General features: G+C 35.5%; 1 protein-coding gene across 1 annotated transcript in view; it reads left to right on the top strand.

Moving 5' to 3' along the window:
• LOC142334063 (fibroblast growth factor receptor 1-like) overlaps positions 1–9460 on the top strand; it is a 99312-nt gene extending 89852 nt beyond the window's left edge. Inside the window, exon 12 of the mRNA XM_075381731.1 lies at positions 9237–9460. Within this exon, the coding sequence (XP_075237846.1) occupies positions 9237–9438 (202 nt within the window). The 3' untranslated portion in view covers positions 9439–9460. The remainder of the gene's footprint in view (positions 1–9236) is intronic.
• The last annotated feature ends 400 nt before the right edge of the window (positions 9461–9860 follow it).

Below are 9860 nucleotides of genomic sequence, written 5' to 3' on the forward strand. Positions count from 1 at the left end.
ACTCTTCCATATCTTTTCGGACTTCCTTTGTCTATTTCGGTTTTGTTGTTCTTTCCCAGTATAAATTACTTATTTGGTTTGCAAGTCTGGTCTTTTTTGTTAATAAACTGCCCCAAGAATGAAATTCTTTTTTCTTGAAGAAATTTGTTAGTGGGGTTATTATTTTATATACTTCTTCATTTGGGATTATCCTCCGCCATCCTTCTACTATGTTTTTCTTCTTTATACGTTTTCTGATTATATTCCTTTCTATCTTTTCGATTCTTTTTCTCCAATTTTGTATGGCCCGAAGAGAATCTCGCTGGCGTATTGTATTTCTAGATGAATTACTGTTTGGTAATGTCTGATTTTATTTTTTGTCGATATGAATTTTTATTATACAGGATGTCCCGTATAAAACGCAACCCATCAATCACTCATCCATGAAATTTCAAAAAGTCAAGGTTACTCCTCTACTCGTTACTGAAATGGACTCGTCCAACATCTGAACATTGCGGCGACGCAGTAGAACACTACCGATAACAATAATGCAATCATAACGTTAAGTGTATTGATATAGACAAGATGGTGTTTTCGCTATATGAACGTGTTTTCATTGTTGAGTCGTAATTCAGTACGAAATCAGCGGTTGCAGTGCAAGATTTGTTTCGCCATAAGTACCCAGATAAACCGGCTCCTAACAAAACATCAGTATTAAGGTTAGTCGCAAAATTTAGAGAGACCGATTCTGTTAATAACAAGGAATACAAAAGATCTGCGTCAGTGTTGAATACAGATACAATCACTGAAATCAAAGACCGATTACTCGCCAAATAAATCGATCAGACGTTTGTCTGCTGAAATTAATTTGTCTAAATCGACCGTTCATCAAGCGACCAAACGATTACGATTACGACCTTATCGCATTCAAACGTTTCATCGACTTCTTGAGCCCGACAAAGAAAAACGGCTACAATATTGTCAACGGTTCCGTCGATTTTTTGCGTGAGGGAATTAACGTTATGGATTCATTATTTTTCACAGATAAAGAACGGTATCATTTGGACGGTTAAGTAAACAGCCAAAACAGTAGAATTTGGAGCTCCTAAAATCCCCACGTTTATCACGAAAAACAATTACACCCGCAGAAGTCGGGCGTGTGGTGCGCGATATCGCGGAAGAAAATAATCGGTCCTATTTTTTTCGAGTACATCATTAATGCAGAACGATATCAGGATATTTTATTTCAGTACATCGCACTCTTGGAAGAGGAAGACTGCCGGTTACAACATGACGGTGCGACATCGCACTACGCAGGTTCAACTTCTGATTTCGTCGAGGAATTCTTTGGTAATCGTGTTGTCGGTTGAGGCTTGTGGCCACCAAGATCTCCAGATTTGACTGTGGCGGATTTTTTTCTACGGGGTTACCTCAAAGAAAAAGCCTACAGCAACAAACCACACAAACACTTGAACAATTGAAAGGCAATGTTGAACAACATGATGTTGTATTAAATATCCAGCCACAAACTTTGAAAAAAGTTGCAAGAAACGCTGTAAAAAGAATTGAAGCTTGTATTCAAGAATATGGCGGCCACTTCCAACATTTACTCTAAATGTAAGTTAATGGATGGTAATAATAAAAATTACATTTACATTTACACATGCCTTTTTATTATTTCAATACCTACCAATATAAGGTTGGGTTGCGTTTTATATGTGACACTCTGTATATGTTTTGGGTAGTTATTAATGATTTTTTAAGTTTCTCAGTTCTTTCTTGCCAGTTTATTTTCTCATTGATGTTATGTGTTATGATATCTCCTCCTAGGTATTTAAATTTTTCCACTAGTTCCACTTTGTTTAATGTATAGTGCATTCCTGACCGTAATTTTAGTTTTTATAGTATGATATTTTCAAACTTTTTTTTTCAGCAAGTTGTTCTAGTGTTTCTATTTGAGTACTAGCTTCTTTTATGTTTTTTGAGAGGAGGGCTAGATCGTCTGCGAAACCCAGACAGTTTTCTTTACTTTTTGTTCCAATTTTTATTCTTTCCGGATTTAATCTTCTCCATTCTCTAATTATATATTCTAGTGCACAGTTAAATCCATCTCCCTGTCTCAATCCCGTTTTTACTTCAAAAGTATCTGATGTATCTCCTCTGAATTTAACCTTTGACATTGCATTTTTTAAAGTTAGGCTAATCATTTTGATTAGTTTTGGATGCAAACCAAAATTCCTTACTATTTTTAATAGGGATTCCCTATGTATGTATTTGTTTTAAATCTATAAAGAAGATTACCAGTTGTTTGTCTCTCGATTTGTAATAATCGATTATTTAGTTTTAGTTTTTGTCGAAGTTTTAGGTTTAGTATCTGTTCCGGGCAGCTTCTTCCGGGTCTAAACCCTCCTTGGTATTCCCCTAATTAATTTTCTAGTTGGTCTTTATTCTGTTATAGATTAGTCTAGATAATACTTTATACGTGCAATCTAATAAGGATATCCCTCTATAATTATCCGGGTTTGTTTTTTCTCCTTTTTTGTGGATTGGGCATATTATTGCTATTGTCCATTTTTCTGGGATTTCTTTATTTTCCCATTTTTTTTGGATCCCTCCCTGTAGACTTATTATTGCATTTTCTCCTGCGTTTTTTTCATCTGCAATTGGTCTTCACCGCTTGATTTGTTGTTTTTTTAGTTGTTTAATTGCACTTTTTAATTCTTCTTTTGTTGGTGTTTGTATATATTCTGTTGGGGTTTTTATTACTATGTTTGTATGGATATCAAATAGGGTATACTCTTTATAATATACAGTTTAATAAATATATAAAATCTGTTTTTTCCTTAGTACAGGATGGTTCAAAGAAACGGGAAATTTTGAAAGTTGTGTTGGTAGCCGTGGGCGATTGGTACTATTTGATAACTGGCGCCAGCCTCTCTAACCTAACCTGCCATTTAGTTGTCATGGATCCTTAGAGTGGTGCGCAACGTGCATTTGCTATCAAAGCGTTTTACAAAAACAATGATAGTGTGGAGGGAGCGCGTAGAGAACTTCGTCGTCATTTTAATCTGGGACGGCACGACCGTGTCCCATCGGCACGTGCAATTAAAACATGGATATCTAATTTTGAGGAAATCGGTTCGGCAATGAAAAAGAAACCTCCAGGCCGTGAGCGAACCGTCCGTACACCACAGAATGTTCAAGCTTTACAAGATGCTGTCACACGAAGTCCACATCGGTCAATCCGTCGCCTCTCAGCATCTTTACAATCGCATAGTTTAAGTGTTCGAAGAATGTTAGTGAAGGACTTGCAATTCTAACCATACAAGTTGCAGATCGTCCAGGAACTGAAACCGAACGATGTAGTTGTGCGAGAAAAATTCTGTAATGTAATGCTTCAGAAGATAAACGATAACGAAGAGTTTGTTCACGAACTGTGGATGTCAGACGAAGCGCATTTCCACCTCAGTGGATTTGTTATCGAGCGAAATTTCAGATACTGGGCACAAGAAAATCCTACGCAGCTACACCAGCGTCCGTTGCACAGCCAGAAAGTGACCGTGTGGTGTGCTATGTCATCTTACGGTGTTATAGGCTTTTATTTTTTTGAGGATGACAACGGTCTTGCGATTACAGCGACGTCGGCTCGTTACGCAGCCGTGCTTGAAACCTTTGTTGTGGAATAAAATTTATTTTCTAAAATAAAATTTTCATTAACGTTAATTAATTTTTTTAATTTCCCGTTTCTTTGAATCACTCTGTATAACGAATATAATTGTTTAATATTGATAACTGACTTGAAGGAAAAAATCCTGATAACAATTTACTTCTCTATATTCCACTTATTCTGGTTTGCATCCGCCGATGGATGTCAATGAAATTATTTTTTTTTAACTCGTGAAAAAATCCCATCCTTGATCTGGACTCGAACGTAGAATCTCTGGATGAAAAGCCACTCTACCATGGAGATCAACATAATGTATTACAAGTCTTTTTTATTCATATTCTACCCATTTAAATGGTTTACTTATGAACTGTTCCTAAATAAAATAACTTAGCCGTTACTTCTTTTAACAGTGTAAACTTGTTAATGACAACTTGTCTCGACCACTACTGCTGACTTCACAGAATATCGACTCGTTAAAAGAACATTTTTAGGGCTGCTAGTATATATTTTAAAATAACTGTTTATGTAATTTCACAATTTACATTGAATTAATTTCTCTTGTACGGTCGGTAGACCGGTGTCTAGGCTTAACGCACCAAGTACCTTACCGATCGAGTTCAAGACTTAGCCAGACCAAGTTACTTTTTTACACTTTAAATATTACACATTTATTTAATTATTTCGTTCACATGTGACGTCATAAAATAGCAGACGACTACAATAGCATATTTTGGGATGGGAGTAAGATTTTACAAAAAAAACATTTTCTTGCAAATATTGTTATTTTTTAATAGTTAACAAATGTACATAAGAAAAATATGACCTTAATAAGGCGAAACCTTAAGATACTGAGGAAAACCTTGCTCTACATCGTTCACCCCCTTGACCTTTTAAATTGAAAATTTAATGGAATTAATGCCCCATGTATACAAGTAATCTGACCAAGTCTGGTCAAAATCGGTTCAGTAGTTCTGGAGATATAAGGTAATGTAGAGGCCGATATCGAACACATATTCGGAAAATTTCCATCCAGTTTTTTTGGGTTTCTTAGATGTTAAAACGTCAAGGTCCGGTGAAAATCGCATTTGCCTAAATTGGAATGATTACAATATTTTCCCTTCTGGTGTTATAGCTCTACTATAACGCTATCTATACGGGAAAGTAAAATTGGTTATTCATGTTAAGATACGTGACATGAAATGTGACATGTAAACGTGTAAAGATAAAATAACTGGTTGAAATAATAATTTTAAAGGAGTTAATTGAAATATATTTATGTATATAAGTACTGATATGTATTTAAAATATTTATCTCTTGATACATAACAATATAATAAATAAGTGTATTGTTGTTTATTTATTTTTTTTTTTTTTATTAAAAATTCAAATTTATTCAATTAGAATTACTTCAGAAGCTCATTAACAAAGTACTATACTGTGTAAACTAATAGGGACAAAGTAAAAAAAAAATACTTTCCCAAAAAAATATGCTTTTATTAATTCTATGCCTTTATATACATTGATAAATACACGTATTAGTATGAAATATGTCCTCCTTTAGCAGAAAAAATAACTCGGTCAGGCCGGATTTCGAAATGGATAGCCCCGCTGACACGGTACCTGTTGCGGTAAGCCGCTCGGCTACACAGTCTGCTGACCATACAAGCGATATTTTTTCAATGTAAATTGTGAAATTATATTAGTTTAGTTAGAACCATTACTACCGCCACACACGTGTAAATTAAATACGGTATACGCGTGGGCTTTATTTAGAATCATCCAATTAAATGAACGAAAAAGTATTATATTTAAATAAAATGATTTTTTTTTTGTCTTCAGTCATTTGACTGGTTTAATGTAGCTCTCCAAGATTCCCTATCTAGTGCTAGCCGTTTCATTTCAGTATACCCCCTACATCCCTAACAATTTATTCTACATATTCCAAACGTGGCCTGCCTACACATTTTTTTCCTTCTACCTGTCTTTCCAATACTAAAGCGACTATTCCAGGATGCCTTAATATGTGGCCTATAAGTCTATCTCTTCTTTTAACTATATTTTTCCAAATGCTTCTTTCTTCATCTATTTGCCGCAATACCTCCTCATTTATCACTTTATCCACCCATCTCATTTTTAACATTTACCTATAGTACCATATTTCAAAAACTTCTAATCTTTTCTTCTCAGATACTCCGATCGTCCAAGTTTCACTTCCATATAAAGCGACACTCCAAACATATACTTTCAAAAATCTTTTCCTGACGTTTAAATTAATTTTTGATGTAAACAAATTATATTTCTGATTGAAGGCTCGTTTCGCCTGTGCTATTTGACATTTTATATCGCTCCTGTTTCGTCCATCTTTAGTAATTCAATTTCCCAAATAACAAAATTCTTCTACCTCTATAATCTTTTCTCCTCCTATTTTCACATTCAGTGGTCCATCTTTGTTAATTCTACTACATTTCATTACTTTGGTTTTGTTCTTGTTTATTTTCATGCGGTAGTTCTTGCGTAGGACTTCATCTATGCCGTTCACTGTTTCTTCTAGATCCTTTTTACTCTCGGCTAGAATTACTATATCTTCAGCAAATCGTAGCATCCTTACCTTTTCGCCTTGTACTGTTACTCCGAATCTAAATTGTTCTTTAACATCATTAACTGCTAGTTCCATGTAAAGATTAAAAAGTAACGGAGATAGGGAATATCCTTGTCGGACTCCCTTTCTTATTACGGCTTCTTTCTTATGTTCTTAAATTATTACTGTTGCTGTTTGGTTCCGGTACATGTTAGCAATTGTTCTTCTATCTCTGTATTTGAACCTTAATTTTTTTTTAAATGCTGAACATTTTATTCCAGTCTACGTTATCGAATGCCTTTTCTAGATCTATAAATGCAAAGTATGTTGGTTTGTTTTTCTTTAATCTTCCTTCTACTATTAATCTGAGACCTAAAATTGCTTCCCTTGTCCCCATACTTTTCCTGAAACCAAATTGGTCTTCTCCTAACACTTCTTCCACTCTCCTCTCAATTAATAAAATGATAAATATCTTAAATTAAGTTATATGGGTAAGCCGTGCATCAGAAACAACCCGTAGTTGGAATTCCTGGAACGAGGCTTCAGCTGCGTGATGGGAAAATTTTATCTACAACTGTGTTGACAGTTTTCATTTTTTTTAAGTACCGTTTTAATACGAGTATATAAAATAACCAGCAATTTTTTTTTTGTTGAAAAGATTTATATTCATCTTAATCTACAATTGGATATCATTTTCTCATAAATTAATCACTTTTAGTATAGTGAGATCAGCTCATGCATTCCAGCTTTATATAAGAAATTAGGCGCCTTAGATGATAACCATTGCTGAACAACTGTTTCAACAACTTTATGGTTGTCGTGGCCTGACTGCCGAGGTGTTGTTGATTTAAATGCAGTAACAAGTGGTAATCACTGGGCACGAAGTCAGTACTATGTGGTGGATGATCAATTTGTTCCCAGCCAAAAGGCACGATGAAATCTTTGATACAATGAATCGTGTGTGGCCGAGAATTGTATTGAGAAACAGCACGATTGCTGTACTAAGCGCCTTTTGTTTTGAATTACACGAATAAGTTTATTCAAGTTCTTATTTTTTATCCCAGGGTAAAAAATCGTACTAGATCGTGGATACCGGTGTTCTTTGGTGGTTGGGTTTCAATTAACCACACATCTCAGGAACGGTCGATCTGAGACTGTACAAGATTACATTTCATTTACACTCATACATATCATCCTCTGAAGTAATACCTTACAGTGGTTCCGGTGGCTAAAACAGAAAAAGAGAGAGAGAGAGCGTAAAAAATCAACTAGCAAGACCCTTTTTATCTCAAAATACAGTGCACACGATTTTCTGTCTCGTATTTTCAATTGTAAATTGCTTTTTAAATGTTAATTTTAAATCGTAACAATGTACAATACTTAAGGAATTGGAAAACAAAAAATTAAGAGGCGTTTTAAAAAATATATAAAAACTTTTTTGGAATTAAAAAAATATTTTGAATCTAAGCCGCACCCGAATTTTTGGATATTAAAATTAGCGGATAAGATTCAAGCAAATAAGATAATTCTTCCAAATTTCCAAAAAAATATCTTCTTAATATACATTATATTCCTTATTTCTTTCGTGTACATTTTCATTCTAAGTAATCAAAATAACCAAAAATCTGAAATAACTTCATCATGGTTTTTTTTATTTTTCTGTTGTTGGTAAATTAATGAAGCCTTATTTCTTATCAGTTTTCATTACTTTCAGTTTTCCTATTTCTATGTATCATCATTCTGAACTATTTCTCTCCCCTCTTACATTCTATTCTTCCTCGGCCTTCAGAACTAAAAATGTTCAGCATAAACCTTTTCATTCTGTATATATAACATACATTTACTGAGTACAAATACATTCAAATCATCCCTCATGGTATTTGAGAGGCGCGTAGTGGTAGACGGGTGTGTGCAACGCATGCCTGGACCCCGGTTAGGTTAGGGTCGGGACATGACTCGCTGGATTACTATCTCACACAGTTTCTAGCGGGCCATGAAAGGGTGGGGGTCTGAGAATACCTTTTTAGGTTTAAGTTTGATCAGTCCGCTAGTTGTCCGGTGTGTGTAGACGAGGAAGAGACAGAATATCACGTCTTCTTTGGCTCCCCCATCCAGAGGATGCAAGGAGGAAAATATTGGACACTATAGATAAAAAGAAAATGTTCCTCTCAGAGAAACTACAGCAGATCATGTTAGAAAGCGCGGAAAATTGGACGGCTGTAGTAAGATTTGCTAGGAAGATCATGGAGGAGCTGTACATCTGGAAGGAGTCTCGCAGAAGTAGAAGAAGGGGTCGTCGGAGGGTGCGGGGGCGGACAGGTATGTGGGTGAGAACCTAGGGGGTTCCCTGTACGTATGGGGATTGCTTGGGTGCAATGAAATCGTGGGCACTCAGCTCCCGCATCCGATGGTGACCCGTGAGATAAGTATACTATAGTGTTTGATTGTCTGTGTGGTGTTTGTTCATGTGGTTGGATGTGATGTGTGGAGTATACGGCGTGAGGTATGTTTTCTGAGTGATGATTGGTTGTTGCGGAGTGTGTGGTGAGATTTAGTCTGATGTTTGGTATTTTATGGGTGTGCGGTCCGTGTCTGTTGACTGTGGTGTCTGAATGTGTGTGAGAGCGTATTCCTCCTTCCAGAAGTAATCCATACCAGCTGTACCAGGAATGGTGGGTGGAAGTTTAGTCGGTAGTGCACAGGAACACATACGCATTTAATAACATCTTATGGAACCTGTTAGCGAGCCCGACACCGCTCAGGCGCCCGTAAATGGGGTTATTCCAACTCTTAAAAAAAAAGAAAAAAAAAAAGGTTAAGGCCGGGAACCCTTCCCGGCCCTAACGGATGGTAATGAAGGAGGCCGGGAAGGGTTCTCTGCCTAACTTACGGAGGATTCCTGTTGCTCCTAGGGTGTTTAATAAAAAAAAATACATCAAATCAAATAAAATAGAAGATTTATTAACTAAAAATTTGTTTTATTTATAATGAAATTTTTTATTTGTTTTATAGGTACAGCCTAATGATTCACTGTTGGTCTCATTCTGCAGATGCACGTCCTACATTCCAACAACTCGTAACATGTCTTGATACTTCTATATCAAATAAAAGAGTATACGTTAATTTTGACGATTTGCAAAACTATATAATATTACCACCTACCGAACAACAGCCAGTTCCAAAAATTACATCACCAAGTGAAACTAAAACATAAGTTCTACTTAATTATTTAATGTTTATATACATCTGTAATTATTATTTGAATGTTTGTATTTTTTTTAAGATGTACATGTTTTTATTAGTTTTTAATATTATTGTCTCTAAAAGTAAGTATGAGATATATTCAGAAAGTAAAGTTACAACGTGTCTATAGCTCCGAGGGAAATTTTTATTTTCAAAATTGGCACTCCTGCGTGAAAGGAAAAGATCCAAGTAAAGAGAGAACAAGCCTAGTTGGATGAGATCAGTAACGTGATTGGTTACGTCAGAATCATATCGTTTTACGAACCCGGCCATTCTCGTCATCACGTCATCCGATATCTCGCATTGCTAAAAATAAAAAAAAAACTTTCACTTGAGTTAGTAGGTAAACAGTGAGCTTCATAAGTATTTTATTTCTTCAGGCCACAATTTCGG

The sequence above is a fragment of the Lycorma delicatula genome, chromosome 13 (assembly GCF_047948215.1).
Source record: "Lycorma delicatula isolate Av1 chromosome 13, ASM4794821v1, whole genome shotgun sequence".
In the NCBI taxonomy this organism is placed as follows: domain Eukaryota; kingdom Metazoa; phylum Arthropoda; class Insecta; order Hemiptera; family Fulgoridae; genus Lycorma; species Lycorma delicatula.